The sequence below is a fragment of the Astatotilapia calliptera genome, chromosome 17 (assembly GCF_964374335.1).
Source record: "Astatotilapia calliptera chromosome 17, fAstCal68.1, whole genome shotgun sequence".
NCBI classification, from domain to species: Eukaryota; Metazoa; Chordata; class Actinopteri; order Cichliformes; family Cichlidae; genus Astatotilapia; species Astatotilapia calliptera.
Genome location: NC_137438.1, coordinates 30601774 through 30627111, shown reverse-complemented (window position 1 = coordinate 30627111; position 25338 = coordinate 30601774). Strand labels below are relative to the sequence as shown.

General features: G+C 40.0%; 1 protein-coding gene across 5 annotated transcripts in view; it reads right to left on the bottom strand.

Annotated features, from left to right (window-relative positions):
* Positions 1–25338, bottom strand: part of cacna2d4a (calcium channel, voltage-dependent, alpha 2/delta subunit 4a) — a 109748-nt gene that overhangs the window by 14749 nt on the left and 69661 nt on the right. For all 5 annotated transcript variants that reach the window (XR_013902719.1, XM_080291617.1, XM_080291616.1 and 2 more), the window contains one exon: positions 5794–5855. Coding sequence is in view for 4 of the 5 variants with exons in the window: in XM_080291617.1 (XP_080147743.1) it covers positions 5794–5855 (62 nt within the window). In the remaining variant the exon portion in view is untranslated. The remainder of the gene's footprint in view (positions 1–5793; positions 5856–25338) is intronic.

The following is a 25338-nucleotide window of genomic DNA, read 5'->3' as shown; positions in this document are numbered from 1 at the left end:
TGGATGTTTGTATCTGTGTGTGCCTGTATGTCTGTGTCTATATGTCAGATTGGGTGTCAGGCGCCACCTCTCTGGGGACATCTCAGGCCCTCCAAGGTTTGGAGGCCTATCTCCCCCTACCACCACTTCCCCTGCCGGTGGCGGACCCCCTCAGACATCGGTGCGTTGGTGGTTCTTTGTGTCCGGGGATGGGCGTCCAGGTACACACCGGCTCACTCCTTGGCGGCCGCTTATCGGGGCCTGGAGCCTGGGGCTCGCTCGGGCCACTTCGGAGGTGGGGTGCCCCCGGCCTCTCGGCCTGGGGCTCGGTCACTCAGGCGCAGCTGGCTGCCGGCGGAGCTCACGGGCGCGTCACTGCAACTCCCCCTGGCTTCTGCTCCGCGGCTGCTGAGTGAGCCCTCATCTGGGACTCTCCTCAGCTCTTTCCGGGACAGTGGCGCAGCTGCCCCTCTGTTGGTCTTCCTTGGTCTCTTGTGCTCTGGGGGCCTCTGGATGTCTGGAGTTTTGATCTCCTCCACACCTGCTTCATGCCCTGGAGAACGGGGCTGTGGCCCCCCCACACCCTCTAGCAGATTATTACATGAAGGAACCTTTTAAAAAAACAAAAAACAAGCGCGTCCATGCTCACAGGTGTACACACGGGTGATCACACCCACAAACTACACCCTTTTTGGCTCCTACCTCAAAGCACACTGTGTTCTGTTGATCTTATGTGCTGCACAATAATGTTTAACATTTAGTATTTACTGTCATATTCCCATATATCATTGTGATGTTGTTTATTCTATTACTCTTGTTCTCTTCTGCTTGCTTTCTTTTTTCTTTCTCAGCAGGTGATCCAGGTGATTGATATATGCATTTTTTTTCTCTGCCCGTTCGGTTGGTTTTTGTCTTTTGCCCTTCTCCCCCGTCCCTCTTCTCAGCTGTTTCTCTTTCCCTCTTTCTTTCTCCCCTTCTTTCCCCCAGTCAAGTCTGTCCCGTATTCAGTAAGTGAAAATAAAATAAACAATAAAAGGTGAATCAAATGGACCATTACGGCAAGGCTGGGATGGTCAGTTTGGTAAAGTAAATCCGTTGGGCATCTTTCTTTGCCTTTAGACAACAATTCTGATGGCAAAAGAGCCAAACGGGACAGGCCAAAAAAAAAAGAAAAAAAAGAATTGCTTTTGAGATTTTACTACTTGTTTTTAAAGCCTTAAATGCTGTAGCTCCTGTCCACGTCTCTTATGTGATAACTCCTGTGCACACCTGCTGCTTGAGATATTCTGGCAGGACTACAGTAATGGTTCCTAATTTGTGGTGCGTCACCAAGAGTGACCGGGACTTTACTTCCCGCCCCCTCAGCTGTGGAACCTGAAGATCTGAGGAATGCTAACTCTGTATCCTCTTTCAGATCTCCTTTTAAAAACGTCCTTTTTTAATGAGCATATCTTAAACGATGATGTTTTTTCAGATTCACTTAAAATATATTCTCGTTTTTTTTCTCAGTAAAATGTTGTCCTGTTTTATTACATTAATTTCATTTTTTATAATCGGGGTCCACATAAGTGGTCCACAGGTGCTTATTCGCTGTCAAAATAAAAGACGTGCACCAGATAAGAAGTTGCAACGCGCGTTTGCGTACATATAAAAGGCATAGTTTTTGTCTGCTAGAGTAGGATTTTCACGGCATATTCTGCACCAGAATATAAGTAATTGCTTAAAGGAGCTTGCTTCTTCGACATCTTTAAGAGTTCTAAACAAATGTCTGTCCTCCTCAAGAAAATCTTATGTACCCAAACGCGCGTTGCAACTTCTTATCTGGTGCACGTCTTTTATTTTGACAGCGAATGCGCACCTGCGGACCACTTATTTGCACCCCTGCATATAATTTCACGGTTATTGAGTAGTGTGATCACAAACACAGAAATAGAATGTAAGTACATAGTTAAAAACAGAGGAAGAGAAACACAGGAGTGTTCTCTATGAGATAAATAGGATGCCAAGGTGTGAATAGCACAAAATCTATCATCTTTTGATTCCCATTACTGTCGCCTCAGAACCCCTCACTAATCATGAATTGCTGTCAGACAAAATATAGCAGCAGTCGGCTGTGAGAGACACATGGAGCCTTATATTATAGGGTTTGCATTGTATTTTTTAATATCATGTATTTTTATGAAAGTCTGTTTTTCAGATTTAATCATTGTAGATATTATAATCTGTCAGCGGAGCAAAGCAATGAGACATATATTACTAGTCATATTTAATCCTTCATTTTTACACTTTCTGTTTCCTGTATTTGCATTTTTCACTGTATCTAACACACACATGACTTTTAAATTCCATGGATGTTATGAGCACAGTAGAGTTTTGTAAAAGGAGCTTCCTATTATGATCCTGACAGACTTCAAAAGGATCTTAGCTCTTGCTTTATTTTTTCCCTAACTATGAAACTCATTTACTAATACATCAGGTTCCCACTGTAAGCCACAAAAGGGTGACCCTCACTCATGTGGCTTCTATTGACATGATAATTGTGCACAGTTTCTTGCCTTAATCATTTCTCAAAAACACAAAGCTAAAGCAAATTTTAATCAGTAATTAAGGCAATCCAATTATTAGTTGCCTTTACTTCATATACTGTATGTCTCTCGGAGTAAGCTAATGGTGAAGAAGTGTACAAATGAGAGGGAAAGCAATATAGTTTCTCTTAACACTGACTGTCTGTGCCCCAACACAGAGGATAAATATGACAACCCATTGGTAGCAGTATTTTTAGATAGATAAATAGGTTATAGCTGCCATGTGACTGATTATCTTTCCTGCTGAGACTAAGTCTTTCATTTAGGATTTACAGCAGGTACAGTATCTCCACCCCTCAGGGAGAGTACTTAAAATAGACTATAGAGAAGATTTCATGCACGTTTGCATGGATGGACATGCATAAACATACACAGAAAAAACAAGCCTATAGTGTAAGTACACACACACACACACACACACACACACACACACACACACACACACACACACACACACACACACACACAGACGCACAGACACAAACTCTCTAAAATAAAGATCTAGTACATGGCAGCAAGACAAGATGATTATGTAAACTACTTATGGGGGAAAAGAGAGGTTAGAGGAAAGGAGACAGCATGGGAGATAAGAAAGGAATGGATGTAAGAAAAGGGGCACTGCTGATAAGAAATGAAGTGTGGAAAAGTAAGGAGGAAAAAAGAAAAAATACAGATTTAGGAATGACAGTATCAAGTATTCACACAGTAAACAGGAATGACTTTGTGTAAATGCATCATAAATCTAGTGGATAACAACTCTGCTGCACATAATGCTAATGAGTTCATAGCTGATGGATATGGACATAACAACGCACTTGCACACAGATGGCCATGCATATGGTGTCTGCCCAGCACACACACATTACCATTAATAAGCACATATACAGATATAGAATAATATTTTCTTCAATCTTTTCTTCAAAATCCCACCATCATGACACCACAGACACAGAAACACGTGCACACATACACACTCAAAAACCTGGGTCCTGCTGTATTCGGCGATGGAAGCTATCCATCACTTAATGGCTAGCCAGATGCCTTAATGCTTTTTTAACTGCTGTCATTTACAGCCGTGGGACACGACGAGGCCAAGGGCCAAGATATCAAACACCTGCTGCAGGAAGTGTTAGGCCAAATTTAAAAAAAAAGTTTTCCCTAAATAAAATATTTTTCTGAAGGTGTGGAAGAACTCAAAAGGATACTAACCATGCAGCAGAACTACAGGGTGGGCTGTACAAAAGAAAAAGGTGGCACCTAAGGCAGGAGAGATGGTAGGACACACCCACACAGGCAACTTCAGGAGGAGGCCCTGCTAGGCCATAATATTCATATCAGTAATGCTCAACATAATGTGACGAGGAAGCAAGCAATTGACTAACCAAAATAACACAGTACAAGCTTAAGTTCTATACACTTGGTTGTCCCTGGAAACAGCATGGCAGCAGCATACTGCTGAAGGAGAATCAGAGTGAACATAAGATGTAAGAGTGAACTTTTCTTCTAGAAATTGCTGGGGAAAGTGTTTGTTTTGGAAGTTGGGGGCACATAGTCTCTAGAAAAATCAGCTCAGGTGGGGCTCGGGATCTATCCAGAGAAGGGCTGTTTTATTATAAACAAGTCTGTCAGATAAACCTATGTGGAACATCTGAACTGTAAGATGCAGAAAACAAGCAGAAACTACAAAGAAAGGTTATCTCTGATATTAGCAGAGCTCTGTTTGTTTGCTAACAATCGTAGGTGCTAAGCGTTTGTGGACAGGACTCAGTGAAAATCTATAGGACACAGTTCTGGCAAAGCGCTGACAGTTTGAAACAATCGACCTATATCAATCAGCTGTTCTGATAATGTCTCCCTCTGGCAAATGAAATAAATAAATGCTCCAGGTGGCAACAACCACAGGTATGTGAGGTACAAAATAAGATGCATTTTCAGTATTGGATAATAGTGTAGTTTGCAGGTGACTGTTAAATGTTGGTTGTGTTGGTGTCTATGTCAGCCCCATGACTCCCAGACTGGCACCCAACTGGAGCTTTGCCCAGTGTCATTCGGGCTCCAGCCCCTCAGCGACCTTAAGTTGGATAAGCGGTTAAGAAAGTGGATGAATGAATTCAAGTCTTTGTAACAGCCTGAAAAAGATGACCTTTCACTTTTCAAACAAATTTGGACATAAAGGGATGCTTTATAAAGGCAATGAATAGCTGACCAGATTTAGCCCAGGAAATAACACACTTGGATGTCCCTGCGTCACTCAATCCAGTGCTGATTCTAAAAATCTCTCTTTAGCACACAAGATATGCAATGAAAACAACTCTAATGATGGCATTTATTCTTCCACTCCTATGTTTTAGGCAGGGTTAGCGCTCCTTTAATATTGGTAACAGTGATACAGAACACATTACATTAAGCTTTGGATGAAACAAAGTTTGAATGCTGTAATTACCAACTAATGGAGCAGAAAATGAACCTATAATCACAGGTTAAACTCCTGGAACAGACAGTGTATTCATTACCAACCACGTTTCATGCAGAATATTGATCAGGTTTATATTCACTCACTGCATTTCTCAAACTGGAAAAGCAGCTTAGGATGCAAAGTCCTGATAGGTAAAAAATACTCAGAAATTGCTGCGCTCTTTTCATCTCATTGTAAAACAAAGCTTTCATGACAGCGCTCAGCTAAAATTGAAATTGAAATCTGACAAACTACAAATCTTCTTTTGGATTGCACCAGAAATGGAAAAATGTGCATGCAAAGATATTCACAGTGTTCAACCCAAAGGAAATAAAGTAGGGGATATTGTTTGGAGGAGAGGAATGGAGTTATTATTTACAAGCTGAAGTATGTGCTGTTTTTTCTAAAAGCATCTTCAGTCTTTTACTGGGGGAAAAAAAACAAAGAGAAATAATAAATCTAATAAGGAAAAAAAAAAGAACCAATACTACAGTAATTACAGGGCTTAATTTTCAAACACTACACACTTATATAAGAACTCATAGCAGTTTTTCACTGAATAATAGAGCTGTGAAAGAATAAAGTTAATAACAGTCAGCGATGTAGCTACAAGTCAGTTTTATTTAAGAGTGCGTCCAAAACTGTCTTGTTCTCTATTCTAACATTCTATTTTTTTTTAGTAAATCTCAGTAACTTCATCTTTCAGCACTTTTACAAAGACTATAAAAAGTTTTATGGAGAGATCTTGCTCTAACAGACACTCTGTGGACCTACCTGCGCTGCAATGCCCCAAAATTTGGATTCAATCACCTCCAGAGTCATCTGGACCCCGATGGCTGTGAGAGAGATAGAAAGTGAGACATCAATCAGGTGCAATAAAACGTCTAATATAACACTGACTGGATAAATAATGCTGCAATCACTTCTCTCCGATATGAAGACGGTTTGAAAAAGCAATATTATGATTAAGTAGGGTGATAACAGTTTTATAAGTGGTAGCGGTAACAAAATATCAAGTGAGGCTAGTAGCAACATATAACTTGTATTAGTGATGCTCAAAGACGGCAGTGCTGCGGTAATATTTTCAGTAAGCAGTGATTGCTTCAGCAGCAATAACAGCTCCGTTAGTGGAAAAGGGAGGGGAAACTTTAGTTCTAGCACTTAGGAATAAAGAAAATTAATGAGCCGATTAATGTCTCAGTGAGAGACGACCATCTCTCAGCTCTGAGGCTGGAGGAGTAAAAGAGGACCTTCTGTACAGATCAGCTCTGCCTTCAGAGCTCAACTTATGAAAATCCTTTTACATTAAATGGCCTTCTGAGGCATGTGAACCTCCTATTCTTAGACATCGTGAATGTTTATGTGAGCGCACACGTGTGTGTCTCCGGCCTCTCTCTACAACACAGCACTCACAGCCAGAAAACATTAAACCTAGAATTAGTGCGTATCACTCACGCACTTACACACACACACGGCGGCAAAGTGATTGCTTCTGTCAGCTCAGGGCTGTATGTCTGTCAGCATTTCAGTTAATGCAAAAAGGAACTGTAATTGCATAAGTCCCCAGTGCGCACATACTGTATACACCGACACACATGCAACAAACACACACTCTGCGAGGGAAGATATGGCACTTCATATTAGCATCAAAGACTCAGCGTTTTTCTCCCGGCGAGCTCAGTACAGCTACTTAGGGAAAGCCTTTGCAATGCTCACAATACACAAAACAGATAAACACATACACATGCCTGCACACACACCCCTCCTTACAGAGCCACTGTAGGTACGCGTATTGTAAAGTATGTCAGCATATAACAATAATGCCAAAAAATCAATTAATCATTATTTCTGGGAAAGTGGCCCAGAAAATGTTTTATTTGTTTCTAGGCCACATTCCCGGAAATATTATAAAAGACAAGAAAAAATAAATGCTGTCCTCAGTGGTAGCTGTGGCCCTGTACAAACCAAATACTGCATTTTACACATTTGTATGCATTTGTCTCTCTTCCAGGTAGCCATTGTTTCCCCTCTCTACCATCAGAACTTTAATTAGCATGAAATTAGCGTGAGTTGTGTAATCAGTCAGCGTGAGCATCATGGATGAATTAGCTTCTGTCCGAGCTGCACTGCTGTTCTGCCACGTGGATGTCTCAACCTGGAAGGGCAGATGTGGTCAGCGAACTGAACATATTTCTTTCAATTTTGCTTGTTAAATGCAAATTATGGGATGAATTACAGATGCCCGAGGACCTATGTGTTCTCGTCGAGATCAGGATGTTATGAGGATAATGCTCCGATGTGTTCTGTCCTCAGGTGTGCGTTTTTGTGACTGGAAATGTGCTGGGTTTTGTCCAATCTCTTGAAAATCAAGCGTGATGCAGAGTCCCGGCTGTAATCAGCCTGTAATCAGTCAGGTAGACACTAAAAAAATACTAAGCTGATTGGGGAGCTGTTTAAAAAAATATCGGGTAAGTTAAAAAACATTCATAGGTGTTAAAATCTACAGACTAACATAAGTGTGATCTGCTGTGTTTTCTCCTTTGAAGAAAAACTGCCAGAAACTGTCCATTCTCATATCGCCTCTCCCTGCTGGCGCTAGTGACCTTGAAGTGTCTACCTCCACAATAATCTCAGATAAAGTGTTGTAAGGCAATAATAGAGGGCAGCAGTAATCTGCCTTTTGCCTTTCTGAGTTGGAGGCTGATAGGCTAAATCTAATTAAAATCACAACACTGATCCGTGTGTGTGAGTTTCTGAGTGTAAGCGGGAATGGTTGTGTTTTTTACAATGTGTGTGCACAACTTGCAAGTATTCAACACTTGATGTGTGTTTGATTTGCATACAATTGTGTACACAAGGATATGCATGACCCTGCATGGATGGAAGAGAAAATGTGTGTGCGCGCGTGATTGAGTGTGTGGAAGCATATCCTGCACACTCACAAAGTGTGAGGTGCAATTAGCGCAAGCTGCCAATCACTGCGCAGTACACTTCAAACAGGAAATTAATTAATGAAGAAATAAATAAAAAATTTAAGCAACCAAGAGCTGGAGTTAATTGGTTATTATACTGGCGAGACAGAGTCATGAGAGATGGAGGGAGGTGAACTGTGAATGACTGGTAAAAAGACCGAACAAGAAGGAAAACAGGCCAGAAAAAAGGCCTGAATTTACAAGCATCTATTTTATCTCTGAAACATTTATAAAGTACTAGAATTACGTTTTTATTTGCCCAATGTGACTCATTTTATTGCAATGCAGATAAATGATTGATCTTTGTAAATTTGATGCATATAAACACACAATAAACATAAAAAAACAAGATAATGAAGGTTGCCTCCTATTCAAAACACAAAGTTTTTTTTGTGCAAGCAGCTTATTATAATCCATCAGTATTATTAGGTAATCACTGATCACATGTTAGTCTGAGACAGCATCTGTTATTTCACCGAATGACCCCAAAAAACATATGTTGTTAACATTACAGTGTTAAAAAGCCCTCTAGTGGGCATTGAAGTTAAGACAAAGGAGAAAAATTGGATAGATTGGTCCTGAAAAGTGCTCACAGGAAGCCTGAGGACATAGGTTGACTTTAATAATGTATTTCTAGTTAAAAAGCAAACCAAAAACTATCAGTCATATCAGCAGAAAGGCTGGCTGGAAGACTTGCTAGCCTGGATCACATTTTAATGTTGGAAGTTTGCTGGTATGCTCATTCAGTATAATTTTGCTGCTGCACAGTGCAATTTAACACAAGCTGTTATACACATTGGTGTCACATTTGAGCATATCATATTTTGGTAAACAGAGCAGTTCATGTTCATGGCTGCAAGGTGGTCAGTCCTGTGATTACAAATCAAGTCCAAATCATCACCCCTCCACCACCGTGCTTCATAGTTGGTATGAGGTGATTGTGCTGATATAAAAACCAAATGTGTTTGGTTTTCATCATACGTGGTACTGTGCATTATTGACATGGATCTTCATTTTGGTATCGTCTGCCCCAGAAGTGTTGTAATTTGTTCAAATGCAACAATGCAAACTTATCCTATGCTGCCGTGTACTTTTCAGAGCGAAGAAGCTTTCTTCTGGCAAATTTCCAAACAACTTGTTCGGTTTTTGTCTAATTGTTCTGTCATGAACTTTAAGATTTAATATGCACACTGCAGCCGGTAGACTCTAAGATGTAACTCTTGGGTTTTTTGCAATTTCTCTGACTATTGCATTGTTTGACCTTGGGGTGAATTTGCTGAGAAGTCCACTCCAGGAAAAACTCAGTGGTTTCCACTTGTGAATAATTTTCCTCACTGTAGAATGATGGACTTTAAATTGTTTGGAAACAGCCTTATAGCCTTTCCCAGATTGATGGGCACCAACAATTGCTTCTCTAAGATCATTGCTGGTGTCTTTCTTTCTTGGTATTCTGTTAGCACACACCTGAATGCTCCAGCAACCAGCCAAAACGTGTGCTTTTATCATTCAAGTCCATTTGATTAGAAACACCTGAGTGCTACTTACTTATAAATTCAGTTTGAAGCAGTAAGGCCATTCTTGGTTTTTCTCATACTGCTTCTGCATTTTGGGTTATTATTTATTTATTTGTTTATTAAATAATAACAGGGTGCAATATGTCATGTGTTGTTCAACTGAGGCTGTAATTTTCCTACATTTTAAGATCAGGTAAGGATAAGATTTAATATGTTCTGTGAAAGTGAAAGAAGACGTATTTTCTTTTTTACACGATTGCATTTTTTGGTAGTCAAATACTGATGGTGGATGTAAAAATCAAACCCTAGTGTCTCAAGTCTTTTGGCGTTGTGCACTTTCCATCCAGAGAAGTCGTGCAGAGAGTGGTAACCGTGCTGCTATTAATAGCTTCCCACTCTCACATATTTGACATTGTTTAACGTGTTTGCGTGAGTGTGTGTTGTATTGAGGTGGCACAGGAGGTCATCTTGTGTTAAATGATCAGTGAGCAGTTAGTGTTGATGGGTCCTTTAGCAAGACCCTGGAGTACAGGCTAAATATATAAGAACACATACACACACTGAGTCGATAAACTGCCATGCTGGCTAAGTCTCTATGCAAAGAGTGGACACTGAAAATAAAGCCACTTGTGAAGAGGTCATTTCATTCTTTTTTTTTCTCTTTCACACAAACCTGGAAACACACACACACACACACACACACACACTTAGAAATGACAGAAAGTTTTGTAATAGATGTGAACAGATATAATACACACAGCAGGGGAAAAGAGAAAAAGGACGAAAGTGAGCACACACAGCGGGCAGACTGAGACAGACAGAGAGCAGGGTGCACAAAGAAGATACCCACTGAAAGGTTGTCAACAGGGCATAGACAAAGTAATCAAAGGAAAGCATTAATTGATGTAATGGAGTCAGGTGACAAAGGTTGAGAGAATGATGGATGGATGAAGAGTGACAAGAGGGAGGGTGGGAAAAGGATAAAGGAATAGACAGAGGAGATGAAAGAGGATGAATTGATTTTTAATAATGTTATGAGCTGAAAACTCTTTTAATTTCAACCGAGCATGGCTTTTAATAATAGAGCTAGGGAGATCACATGGTTGTGCTTGAGCATGCAGCAGTGTGTGTGTGTGTCATTCTTTCACATGTGTGTCTGCATCTATTTGTGTTTGTGTTGTGGAGTACAGACTACAAAAGAATTGGAGGGGCGAGATGTGAAGGATGGGGTGTGTTTGTCTTCAGACCTACAACCCTCTAATTCCACAGAAGTTGGGATGCAAATCTCATAAATCCATATTTAATTCCCAAAAGAAGACAGAAAACTGTGAAAATCTCTTCTCTTAACAACAGTCTGTAAGCATCTGGGAACTGAGGAAAACAGCTGCTGGACTTGTGGGAGAGGAATCCTGTCACATTCTTGTCTGATATAGGATTTTAGCTGCTCAGTTCTGGGACTTATTTGTCTTATTTTGTATTTCATGACGTGCTAAATGTTTTGAGTTGGTGAAAGGTTCAGCTCACAGACTCCTCTACTACAAAGCCATGCTGTTGTAGATGCAGTATGTTGTCTAGTGTTCGCTTGCTGAAATATACAAGGCTTTCTCGAAAAGGGACATTGTCTCAATTGTCTCAAAAACCTGGATATAGTTTTCAGCACTGAAGGTGTCTTTCCAGATGTATAAACTGCCAATTCTATTTACACATATACACACTATTTCATCAGAGAAGAAAAATTTTGAACTAAGCACTAACAATAAACCAAATGGTCCTTGTCCTCTTTAGTCCAGAGAATATAGCATCCATGCTTTCCAAAAAGAAAATCAAGTTTTCATTTGTCTGACCACAGAGCAGTGTCACACTCCATTTTAAATGAGCTTTGGTGAGAAGATCACTGCTTCATACTTTTTCTTTGCATGCATAGATCTTTAACCTGCGTTTGTGGATGGCACGTTGAACTGTGTTCACAGACAGTGATTTCTAGAAGTGTTCCTGAGCCCATGTACTGATTTCCAGACAGAATCATGGCTGATTTTAATGCTGTGCCACCCGAGGCTCAGAAAAATCACAGGCATTCACTATTGAGTTCTAGCCTTATTCCTTGCGCACAAAAATGTCTCCAAGTTCCTACAATCTTTTAATGCTATTATATACTATAAAAGGCGAGCTATTCAAGTTTTTTTTGAGGAAAAATATTCTGAAATTATTTCACAATTTGTAGACACAGTTTTTTGCAGAGCGGGAATCCCCTGCTCATCTCTACTTGAGAAACACTACCTCTTTTCTGAGCAGTGCCGCTACCATCAAATAAATAACAAGCGAATATTTTTCAGGAAACAGTCAAATGTGTCACTGTAAACATGTGATATAGTTTCTGTTTTCTATTGTGATTAAAATATGGGTTCATGAGATGGAGCTGCACTTAAACAAGATCTCTGCAGTCTCTTTAAATTTAACTAGTATTTTTTTCATTGTACTGGTAATAATAACCTACAGTAATCCATTAATACCTAACATTTCTTGTTAAAGGGTTAAAGGCTGATTCCACCAATGACCTTTTTTTGGTCTTACACCATCCATCTAGCCTAATTTAGCAGGGATCACTGAGAGTTGTATTTTCTGTGTATATAATTGTGCGAGGGTCCGCTGTGCACCAAGTGACATAAAGTTACATCATATGATGGGGAATGGAAGGTTTATTTGGGAATTGTGGCATGGTGAAACAGTAGTTAGCACTGTCACCTCTCACCAATTAGCTTCTTGGTTTAAAGCCATGCTGGGGCCTTTCTGTGTCGAGTTTGTATGTGTATGTGTGTGTTTTCCCTCCCTCAATCCAAAGCAATCAACTTAGACTACTTGGTGATTCTGAAATGACCACAAATATGAGGTACATAAAATGCCTGAAGCAACAAGAATAAAGTGCTGTATCAATGCAAGGTTAAATGTAGCTTGTAGCCTAAAGTGTCATGGTCCTGGGTCTGAGCGACCCAGGATCCCTGAGCAGTTATGGACTTGTTATATTATATGTATTTTTGGTGTTGCTGCCCCTCTTGCCATGCTTGTAGATATGAGTGTGTTTGGGTGTGTGTATGGATGCAGGTGTGTCTTAACACTTGTTTACAGGCGCCTTCAGGCCTGGTGGGTGTGGCCCTGCTAGGGGACTGGCCACACCCGAAGCCACACACCTGCTGCTGATCAGGGCTTGTCGGAGGAGCTACTTAGGAGAGTCTTGGAGCTCCCACCGACACAGGATCACTGAGTTAGACTCCCAAGTCAGTGTGTGTTAGTCCAGGAAGGACAGATCGTGTTTGCCCGCAGGGGTCAGTGTCTAACGGCTGCTTCCATTGTTTTCCTGCAGGAGGAGCGTGGAGAGGAAGGACAGCACGCACAGGGTGTGCAGAGTCACGACAGCGGGGATAACGAACGCGGACGCCACTGGAAGACACACACGGGAGTCTTGGGGAGCACGGGGATTAATTGTGCATCAATATTTACCACACTGTAAATAAATGCACTGTTGTTATTCAGAGCTCCGCGCCTGGGTCCTCATTCCTCACTTCCCCACGGTTGGCCATCGCCGACCGTGACATTAAAGCCCTTTGATCAGTCAGTAAGACTAGAAAAAATATAAAAAATATCAAAATTTTCTTGTCTTAATGAACACTTTCCTCTCTCAGTTTATAAACCACAATTTTAATTTGTGACAATTGTATAGCAGTTTCATTTTTGCACTTTAGAGCCTTATTTACCTTGAATTCACACATTTTCACCTTAGTCCTGTGATACAGTGGTAAGCTATCAAAGGCGTAACCTGCCTCTTTCATAGTAACTGCTAGGATAGACTTCAACCTGCCTAACACACTGTAATGGATAAGTACTTAAGAAAATGGATGGATGAATGATGACATCATTTATTTCATCATCATCATTGGACTGTGAGAGGAAGCTGTAGTATCCAGAGGAATGAGAGAATGATGCTTAAGTACATTTAGTAGCAAAAAAGTTCAGTAGATTATTTAGATAAATACTTCTTCTATTAATGCATGAATTGTCTCAGCATTGATCAATATACCAGCTTAATTTAGCTTTCACATTTGTTCTGGGCTTTGCTTTTCTATTCTTAAAATATCTCATTAACACAATGAAATGAATTAATGTAAGATGCAAAAATATCATCATTAATTTTGGCTAGTACAAAAAAAAGCACGTTTTAACTATGCTACCAGCAAAAGTTAATTTCTGACCCTAAGTTCATGTGACTGATCACCCAGAAAAGCCCAGCGAACTCATTAGAACTTGTTTTTATTGCTGTGTTTGAATTCTTCCAGTTCATGACCTATTTAAACCGCTTCCTCAAAACCCATTTATGGGCATGCTGAAGGTTCAACAGTTAATATCTGCATAACATTACCTATCTTGTTTGAAGTCTTAAGAGTAAGTGTTCTTTATTAAAATTGAATTTGTAAAACAAGATTACTGTTTATCCGAACAAATGTCAAAGACTTATCATGTCTTTTGCTTTAGTGCCTCACTGTTTCGTAGTGTCTTGTACATGCACATAAACACAATCAGTGTTGCATGAACACAAACACACACGCCAACGCTGACAAAGAGGAAGGCAAAGCAACACAAACACGCACACAGATTACAGCCTTCCCACTTAGAAATGGCATTCGTATTCTCCGTCCCTCTGTCTCCTTCACAAACACACAAACACATAATTACAGTTTTTATCCACAAATGTCAAACATTCATCAGTAAGATGGAACAGAATGAGAGGCATTTCAGTTTTTTTCAGCCCCTTTTCTTCTCTTTTCTTTGTATCCACTTTAAAATGTGATAAGTTATGCCTTTGCCTTAATCACTTGCTGTTGCATATTAATAGGCTTAAGCTTAGTCTATTTGCACAAACTAAGGCACTTCAAGATGACAAACAGCATTAAAACTCAATAATGAGAGGAACGGTGCATGAATACGAAATAAAACATGAAAATAAGGACAGGCCAAAAGGGATTTTATGATGATTTGAGTGAAATAATTAGCTAATTAGCTGCTGATGAACAAATCTTAAAAAAAGACCAGGATGTTTTAGGGCAGCATATTCAATACAAAAAAAGTCTTGGTCAGTATTTGAATTAACTACACATGCATGCATTGAAGGCCTAATGCGATATAGTGAGACAAAACACTGGCCTTAGTAAGGTAAACTATGAGAAAACACTGGGAGGCCATCATTCCCTTTTATTTTGAAATGTTACTGGAAATTGTGCTGTCTGGATTGGGTCTAAAAAGCCTAAAAATCTGTTTTCTCTCCTGCTGTTATCCTCCCATAATTGTTATTTTGGCTGTTGGCCCAGTACACAGAGAGACAGTAACTATGTAAAAAAGTTGACTGAGCTCAATACTGCTACTATATACATTTCAATTAAGTCTATTTTACGTCTGTAGATACAGTAGATGAATGACTCTTTGTAAAAGTCGTGTTTAAGAGAGACCTGATCTTACCATGTTTGGGAGCTGCAGCACATTTTCTGCAGGTGGATGAGGGCATCCTTTATCTGACTAATATATCCATTCCCACATACTTTTTCAAGGTTTCACAACCCTGACAAAAATAACAATCACTCCACATGCTTCACACTGAATAACCTTTCAACCGAAAGACCAAAAATTACTGTTTGTGTTTCCCTAAAGCAGCAATGTTCACCAAAGCCTTGGCAGATACCATGACTTTCTGATGGAGAGTGCTCAATAAAGTGATGTTGCCAGGCAACAAACTTTGTTCCAGCAAGGAAAAATGAGCAAATTGTGCTTGACTGCTGAGCGGTAAAAAAAAAGAAAGAAGTTTAGTAATAGTTGATTATAACGATTAATATGAAAAGAAATCCTAGCTGTCTGAACACACAAACAAGACACACACACGTAGCAAAGAAAGCCATTCATAAAACCATTCAAAACAGACTCAGGCTGATAAATACAAAGAAAGCTAAGTGCACCCACACCCACACACTCAACTACACACATACACAACCTAAAACAAAGACACACATCCTTTTGACCTACTGATTGGCGGTTTCACCTGACCTATGATCCTTAAGCTTTTTGCAGTTAAGTTACAGTTGGTTTTGTGGCAGCAATTGCCAAGAGAGACTTAAGAACACACACGCACACGCGCATGCATGCACATACACACAGACACACCTCTCTACTAATGCTCGCTAACCTCAGAGGAGTTGCTAGAGGCTGCACTGACATCATGTTACCAAAGCAACAGGCAGAGAATGGGGATTGGATGAAAGGATGATGACTCAACCTCCCTTCCTTGTTTTCCTCCTCTCTCTTACCATAATCTCTCATTTTCTCTCTGAAACTGTCTCTTACTTTGTCAACTTTTTGAAAGTCAAGGATGCAAAAAGAGTCACATGCATGGGCAGGGGGGACATTGTAGGTTTTTTTCAATTTTTCAAAAGAGTGGAATGCTGGCACGTGCCAGTGTGGGATAACTAGCTTTGAATTATTCACACAAGACACACAAATGCCCACACAAAGCCACGAATTGAACATATTAAAAACAGGACACATTCTTGTGAAACTTATTGACATATTGGAATAACTGACTAGCGCTGCTGTCATAACCCTTAAATCTTAAAGCTGATGGGTAAGAAGCGTGTTAAATGAAGGACCCGGTTTGATAGAAATGGAAATAAATGATGTTGACACAAGCTATATGTGTGTGGACCTTCTAAGCTGGCGCAGCCCACCTTAAGTTAACCTAGTTTCACAGCCTTCTTAAACGAGCCTGTTGGAGGCACACTCACTAAATCATTCATAGAGGAGAGGCTCAGAAAAAACATGTTTATGTGTGAGAGAGAAAGAAGGAGCAAAGGCGAACTGCTGTGCTCTTTCTTGTGGTCTGTATGTTTACATGGTAGTTTGTGTTCAGAACAGTGCTTTTTCTTTGCTACATATCCAAAAGGAATTAAAGTCATGACATTTCGGGCCATTAATCAAGTCTGGAATTCAATTACCTACTCAATCTTTTATAACGTGAAAGGAGAAGACCTTGGTACTGGATGTGCGTCTTTTCATATGTAATGGCCCCTCTTTTATTACCTGACTAAACTAGTTGTTTTTACTCTTCAATTCTAATGCAAATAATGCTTCTTTACCTTATACTGAGCCTCAGTGAAGCCCTTTTAGTTCATCTACTGTCTGAAACCACCCAGTTTTGCCTCATTTTCCTTTAAGCCAGCTTTCATGTGATGGATAGTCCCTTTTAAGCAGAGGGTTTGAACAGCATGTGCGTTTACTGCTTGAGGTGAGCGTTTTAGGGATTTCTCTGCTCTTTGACTGAGCTTTGAGTGAGCTGTTGGCTCACACGGATTACTATTCATATGCTGACCTCATTATTTCAAGCTCCATATTAACATGTACATGTACACATATATATGTATATGTGTATATGGCACCAATTAAGGAAAAAAGCATGAAAAACATCATCTGTAAAGTTTAGTTTTTTTTAATAAAACCAAAACAATAAGGAGGCTGATATTTGTTACACTGATTTATTACTACTTTGGACAAAGCCAGGACTGCTATCATCCTGATTACAGCTCTCTGTTCAGCAAACACATGAGTAACAAGTTATGGGCTTTTGCTGTAGTTTTCTGAATTGTCAGCTTCAAAACATGACAACATTTTAAGACGGCAAGGCCTCCGTCCCCTCTAGCTGTCCCGAGGTTTTAATGAATATGAAAAATGCTGTGAACCATGATGTTGTCATCATATCTCAAGCCAATTGAGATATTGGGTTGAGATATTGGAAATTTTGGTTCAGAGCACTACATAGCACCTTCCATGGCCATCATGACAACACCAAATTCAGAAAGATTTTTTTAGATGAATAGTTTTAGTCCTTCAAGTTGCATACAAGAAACTTAAAGGATGGCCAAGATAGTGTTCAAGGAAGCTGGACCAATTTACCCCTGGTAAGAAGTATGTTTTTTTCAACCCTTCCTTTTTCTACTTCCATGTTTCCTCTTGTGATTTCCGCCTTCTGCCTCTAATGTCTGTTTCCATCTGTCTCTAAGAAGACAGATGGGGCCTCTCCCCTCTTTATCTCTCAACTATCCCTCTCTTTTATCCCATATCTGTTTTTCTGTCTTATTGCTTTTATCTTTCTCTCTTCTTGCTTCACACTTTGTTATTGTCTTGCTCTCTTCATTTCATCTTTTTTCCAAAGTCCACATTCCTCTTGTTCTCCTTCCCTCACCACCATCTCCTCTATGCCCATCGCCACTCACTCTAACCCTCGTGCTCTCCTCTAGGAAATCCCTCTCTACCATCTGTCTGGCTGTGATGAATTCAGCCTCTTTCGGAACAAATCATCTTGGCCAAATTAATGAGACTCTCCGAGGGGATAAACTTTATGTGAGTGTGCGTGCTTGTGCGACTGAGAACGTGTATGTGCCGAAAATGCTTCATAATCCATCAACTGCACCACTTAATTTATCCAGTGACAGATAGCATGCTACATGGAAATACGTCAGAAACGGCCGTTGCACACATTGAGCTTTTTTCTTTTTTAAAGAGGAGGTCAAGAACTGTGGTGCGCCTGTTTTTGGTCATCCTCACATGTTAGTACGAACACTGTTCACTTACAGCCAGATCTTCCAACAACGATGTAAAGCTAGGGTGCCAAGCAAAAAAATACAATTAGATACATAAATTAATGGACTGTGACAGATTCTGTAATTTTCCCTCTGAAATTGATTTTGACATTAAACAGACAATATGTCATTTACAAAATTTAAGCTTTAAGTCAAACGATTTAACCAAAGCACAGCATTGACCGTTCAGGAGCTACAGACACTTTTTGTACATAGTTGCCCATTTTTCAGAGGCTTAAAAGTAACTGGAAAATTAACTAACAAGTTCTTCCATTGTTTCATGACAAATTCAGCAGATTTTTACTTAGCCTGGCGGGGCGAAGGACACTGTCTCAGCCGAACTCTGGACACACACACACATACACTGATATGCACAGACTGATCCCCCCTCCCTTTCCAAACGCCTTCGATGCTTGTGCCCTACCGGGGAAGATGGCAGTCAACTGGACCAGCGCAGACATGCCGCAGGACCGGATGCGCTGTCTACACCGGCTCTCTCGTACCCTTTACCCGCCCCTGTTGCTTGTCTTGTGTTTCTATGGTGTATTGATAGTCATGTGCTTTTTGTGCTGAGGTGTTTTTTCTGTTATCAAACTGTTCTCCCACTAGGAGCTCAGTCTGAGTGTTTTTTTTCTCCTCCTCTTACCTCATGTTATGTATTTTCGTTGTTTTTTCCTATCAGCCTTCCTTTCTGACATGTCTCCCCAATGTGATGTTTGTGTAAAGTTGGTCAGAAGGTTCCTTTGTAAGTGCGCATGCGCCATTAGCGTGCTGCCTGCTGTAACCCTAATTTCCTTCGGGATTAATAAAGTATTCTGATTCTGATAAAGGCCAATTCTGCATGTTTAAATCACATTTTTGCTTTATATAGATGAAGTTTTATTAGGCCGAAAAGCAAAAAATAAAGCCGTCGCAGAGACAGCAAAAACTTTAGGAGTGCCATAATCTACAGTCTAGTATAGTCTTAAAAAGAACTGACCAACTGAGCAACAGCAAAAGGTTTGAAATCACCCTGAAGACAACTAAAGTTGATGCTCGCATAATTTTTTCGTTGGATAAGGAAATCCCTTTCACAAAGTTAAAGCAAATCAAAAATGCACTCTTGAGGGGCTGGGTTTATCATTGTCAGAGTCTACAATCAAGCAATGCTTTCATGAATACAAAACCTAGAGGGGTTACAAGATAGTAACACTCAAGAACAGGAAATTAGACTAGTAGAAAACCTCTATAAGAGTCTGCACAGCTCTGAAAAAAGCAATCTTTCCATGAAACCAAGATTAACATGTACCTGAATGATCGGAAGAAAAAATGAAGGAAAAGGAAAGAAACAGGTCATGATCCAAAGCAAACCCCGTCCAGCAAAGTGTATGTGTCAAATTATGAGCAAATGTGGTGGAGTGGTACCAGGTCACTAGCATTTACTGATAATGTGACCGCTGAGAATTAAGAGCATGAATTCTCAGGTGTGCATGGCTATATTGTTGGCTGAAATTTAGCCAATACTAATTGGACTGTGCTTTACAATGCAAATTAATAATGACCCAAAGCTGACCAGAGAAGCAAGCCAAGAGTTTCTCAAGTGACAGTAATGGATATTTTTCAGTGGCCAAGTGAAACACCTGATCTCAACCCAACAGAGCAGCTCTTCAGTTACTGTAGATAAAACTGATGCAGAAAGACACCCACAAACACGCAGCAGCTGAAGGCGGTGCTTTTGGTGATGTATTTGATGATGTCCAAGGGTTTTAGATTTCAGGCAGTGATGGACTGCAAAAGATTTTCATTCAAATATTAAAAATAATTCTCTTATTTAAATTTATGTTATCACCAATTAACCTAATCACACAAACTGAATGTCTGTGAATTTTGGGAGGAAGCTGGAGTACCCAGAGAGAACCCACACAAACATAGGTAGACCATGGAAACTTCACACAGAAAGGTCCTGGCCAGATGAAGGCAATCCTTTAGCTTAATTGCTAATTATATTAAAAAATAGTCAGGTGCTGCCGTTTAAAAGTGGACAAAACAGCTGATGTTATTAAAGTGTTATTTGGGACTAGCACAGCATGATGTTACCACTGAACAGGTACCCTGTTGCAAGGAAGCATCATCTATCTTTCTCTAAATCAACCCCTAAATGTCACTATGAATGTAAAGTATGCATGTCACCTTACCTAATTTAGTTAAAGGGTTGACCACAATAAGCGTAACAGAAAAAATTCAATATGAGGGGAAAAAAACTGTTAAATGTATATAAAAGCTATACTGTATCTATAAAATAAAATAAAATAAAAAGGCTGAGGCACTGGAATAAAAGCCTGTCTGGGAAAATGTGTCTCAAGCCACAAATTAAAACATGATTGATTTTTTTATGCAGCAGTCCTCATTGACCATATTGACCAAAGAGCCATAAAACTGTCTGGCCACTATAAGGCTGATTCACGGATTACAAGGAAAAGCTGATGAATGGGAACAGGGACACCAGTCCAGACTCTGATGGAACCGTGAACATGTATAATTTTTCTCTGTGTGCAAGAAAAGACAGATGGAGCCTTGAAGTTACTTGCTCTATGCAGGAACTAGTGGTAGAAGTGCTAAACGTGCCCAGCCAGATCTGGTGTTAATACAAAGGCTAGGGCCAATTCATCTTCAGTGACACTCACCCAATAGCACAGTAAATTACGCAGCATGGGAGGAGGTAGCTGAGTGTGAGGAGATAGGGAAGGAGAGAGAGAGAGATATGAAGGAAGAGGGAGCTGGCATAAGAGAGTGAAAGAAGAAGGGGGGGGGGTGATGCTCCAACTTACAATGAATGCTACAGACTGGGTTTCAATTCATATATCATCAATACTGGAGGCAAGAGACAGCAAGGACTGCAGGGATTTAATTATGCCAACAAGATAATAAATAAAACAATATTCATGTAGCTAGAGAATGAATGTTTCTGTGCAACACCACAACAGGCATGCAGAAAACACAAAAAATACACTTTCCTGCTCCAAACCGTTGCAAGTAATCATTTTTCATAACACGTATTTCCTGCATCATTGATGGAACAGAACTGGCCATAAAAGTCGCCTTGGCAGGAGGTGCTGGCACTTAAAATGGATCCCAATGCCAGCATGCCTTTTTTGCCAGACATATAAACAATCCTAAAAAAGAGAGGAAAAACTCCCTTGGGGAAACAAATAAATAAGCTTGCCTTGCATTCTTACCTGGTTGTAAAAAGCTCTTCCTTCTCAATCAGTGTGCAAAATTTTAAATGAACTACCTGAGCTAGAGGAGCAATCACACTCTCTACAGTGTTGTTTATTAAATTAAACATTTATCAGAATTTTTCAACTTGCTTTTAAATATGTATATATATATATTACATGAACATTGAGAATTATAGCCACAGTGGACTCTTTCTGTTGTTTCAGAAAAGAGTTTCATTTGTAAATCTGGAGGTCTGGGACGAAGTGACTGTGCTGCTCTGGCGGGTTTGAGGAGACAAAAAGTCTCAGCACCCCTGCTACCTCTTGAAACTAAACAAAACTAAAAGCAAGCAACAATTAGCCAGGTGAGTCACACAGAAACAGCTATAGCTCTCGCTCTCTCACCTCTGTGTTTCCCACTGTCTCTCTCTCTGTGGACTGTTTAGTAAATAAAACTTTTGTCAATAATTCAATATTTGCTATCAAAAACAACAACAACAAAAAATTAAATAAGCTGGGAAACTAAAGGGGGGGGATTTAACAGTCTACTACACTGCACTCTGTGTCATTTCATCAGATCATAACACAGCAAACAGTGCTGCTGTCCGTGGTTCTGAAACAACAGCCACACTTTTCTTTTTTACACATAGAGTATAAAGATTTTGTTTTCATACAGATTTTGTAAGTAACAAAGGATTGAGCACATATTAAGCCTTGATTTTAGATCAGAGATTGGATTTTGCCAAATGCTAGTGCTGCTTACTTAATACCAGGGGTGCTAACTGTGTTCACTACAAGATGGGTGCACGTTACAGTGCAGAGGTTGGCAAACATGTCAGTGATTTACATGCAGTAGTTGAATTTAATGCAAAAAGCAGCACCAATTGTGCTTCTTTGGAGAAAAAGTAAGAACCTGATAACAAAGATGGCCGTAAGATATGAAAGGTTTTTTTTCCCTTTTCATCCACTGGGGATTGCTTTCAGGTTACATCACAGACAGGTGTCATTTCATCTGCTGCAAACCGCAAGGTCAATGAAAAAACAAAGTCAGAGTTGAAACACTCTGAATTTTGAGTGTAAAAATGGAACATGAGAGCAAGTGCCACCGCAAGGGCTCACATCTCTGACAATACCACAGAAGTGCAAGGCCTCTTTCAGATGCTAAGCAATGTATGATAATTAATGGGTGGTGCTAAGACAAAAGTCTGGCACAAGATACCAAATGTTTGGGTTTTGAGCCGACAGATGGATGCCTCTCACAAAACTGAATTGCCTTCAGTGTTCTTTCACTTGGTTTCTGAGTGGTGTTTAAAACTGCAGGAGGGGAAACATCTGCCGGTGAAAAATAAACAAAACAAAAAACCCCACAGTTTCTATTATTAACACTGGGCTTTAAGCACGATTTTTATATTTTATAACAACTGTGGCAAATAGTCCTTGAGCCTGGCACTAAATACCTGGCAGTGCCAAGCAGCTGACCCTGGCTGCTGACCTCTGCACCCTGGAGGGGATTGGCAGGACTAATTAGAGGACTAATTACTCCTTTGGGATTGCACACGAATGTGCAGACAAACACAGGAAGAGTTGCTACCACTGCTCATTCAAAAGTAGAATTTCTTTCTACCTTTAAATATTTTTTAACATCACTCAACGCTGAGATAAAATTGTTTTGTGCAACAGCATATTGCACACTCCATGCTATTCCTGTCATTCTAGCCAATCATTTTTAATACCGCTGAAGAGCATGTCCTTACAGCCAACACTATCCGGAGCTACTGGCAGCTAAAATAATGATTTCTGTCTGCCAGTAACTACATCCATGTCATAAAGCCAGCACAGTGCCCACATTTGGACAGGAAACCAGAGAACTCAGTTGAGGTTATTCTTGTAAGTGTGTGTGTGTTGGGCAGCTGACCAATCCAATGTATTAACCAGCCTTTGTAAATATTTCAGCCTGGTAACAGACACTGACATGTGCAAACTGAAAGAAGGTGCACAGTTAGATTGGATGTCTTGAAATCCATTTCCAATTGTTTGGTCCAACCTCCAGAATGATGTTCCTGTTTCTTCTCTTCACTGTTTATTTTGTTCATGCAAAAATTCTTAACAAATAGATGTGTATTTACACTTACATCTTAAATGGTACAAACATTTGCACTCAGTTGGAAAAGTCTTTCTGTCCACCTGATAGATGTCCTTTCAAAATAAAATAATCGCCCTCCTTAAATTCTGCTCTGGTCTTTGCCATCTAAGGGAAATGTTGGGCACGCTAGCTGCTTAATAATCAGTATGTTCACCAGATAGTGGCTAACTATGTGCCAAGTTCAAAGTTACCTTATCAGGAATGCTGCAAACTTTTACTGAAGCTGTAAAATAACAAGATCATAAGAAGCTGGAAGATGTTCAAATGCTTTGAGGAGCTGCATAAGGCAACAGTCACACAGACCTAGAATTTTAAAGAGTGCGACTTTTACCTTGAAGGCAAACAGCCTCTGTTTTCGGTTTGCGTCACACTTTTCATTTTAACTGTCAGTCGGCGAGTAGTTGGCGACTACTTGCACTCAAGTCAATATCTTACATATGAAACACCAATCTGTGGAAATCTGCTAAAGACTAAAGCAATCAAAACGAGTTTTTTTGGTGCATTTTTTTCCCACCAATTTCATCTAGCCACGCCCAGCAACAACTCACCAACCAGGTGGAGATTACAGAACTGGAGCTTATCAGGGGTTTGTTTATTGGTCTCTAGGCCTGTATGAGTGAGGTCTAACACTGTAAAAATGTCACAGAGTGGCCCCATGCACTTGATATCAGCTTTATATTCCACAGTCCTTTGCATTGCACAGTTATTCGAATGTTGCTAATTGGAGCCTACTCTTTTCATTAGAGGGATGATATTATCAGCTCATATTAGCTAGTTTGCCCACCAAAGGCCAAGAGTCTGCAGAGCCTAAAAACTAAACTCAATAAGTACACATAAGTGTTAGGGAACTCTTTTTATATTTCATGTGTCTGAAATAAAAAAAAAATCATTGGTCAGTATTGGAATATCAGGTTTTTGAATAACCAAATATCAGTATCAGTGCATTGGTATTAGCATCAGTATTAAAAATCCTGTATCAACTGGGCTCTATTGGAAATATCCAAAGACAGGTGCAGCTTCAACATGAAATTTTAGACCATTTGTTCCCGGAAAGGTCAAAGTTAAGGATCATCTCTGATGTCTGGTCTGGTCTGGTTGGTGTATAATATCTATTTTGGCCATATTTGCCAAATAAAAACAGTAAAAATCAGTCATCGGTGGCTTCCAGCATGTGGAAAAGAAAGAGAGGATGAAAACCCCCCTCTGTTAACAATGCCAGTCCCTTTAGTGAAAGAGAGAGAAAAAGACGCTTGGCTCATGAGCGATTTTGGTTCAGTTTCTTATGGAAACAACTAGTCTCTCATTTGAACACTGAATCTGAGCCAAGCGATTCACACGCTCATTAACAGCACAATGTGTGTGTGTATGTGTGAGAGAGCTATGATTCAAGCCATGTAAGGAAGCAGCCAAGTAGTTATATGCTGTGTGCAAACAAACACACAGTCGCCCCACCAGTTCATACCCTACTCCCGCTTTACAAACCACATACTGTCTTACTAACACCTGTCTTAAACTTGTCAATGATATCTTCCACCAAAACGCTTCTCACAATTATTCACAAAACACTGCACAGGCATGCATAAACCTATCTAGTTTAATCTATCTAATTTACCTAAAAATGGACTGCTTTATCTCATGAGGATCACAGTTCTGTCCGTGAGATGTAAACAAGGACACACACACCAGTGCATGTGCTCATACAGCCACATGCACACACACAAACACAGCCGTTACGAGAGCTGCCACAGGGAATAGGATGAAAATGAAAGCTGAGAGAGGGAGACGTGAGGAGGAAAAAAAATCGAGGGAGGAGAAAAGCCCATG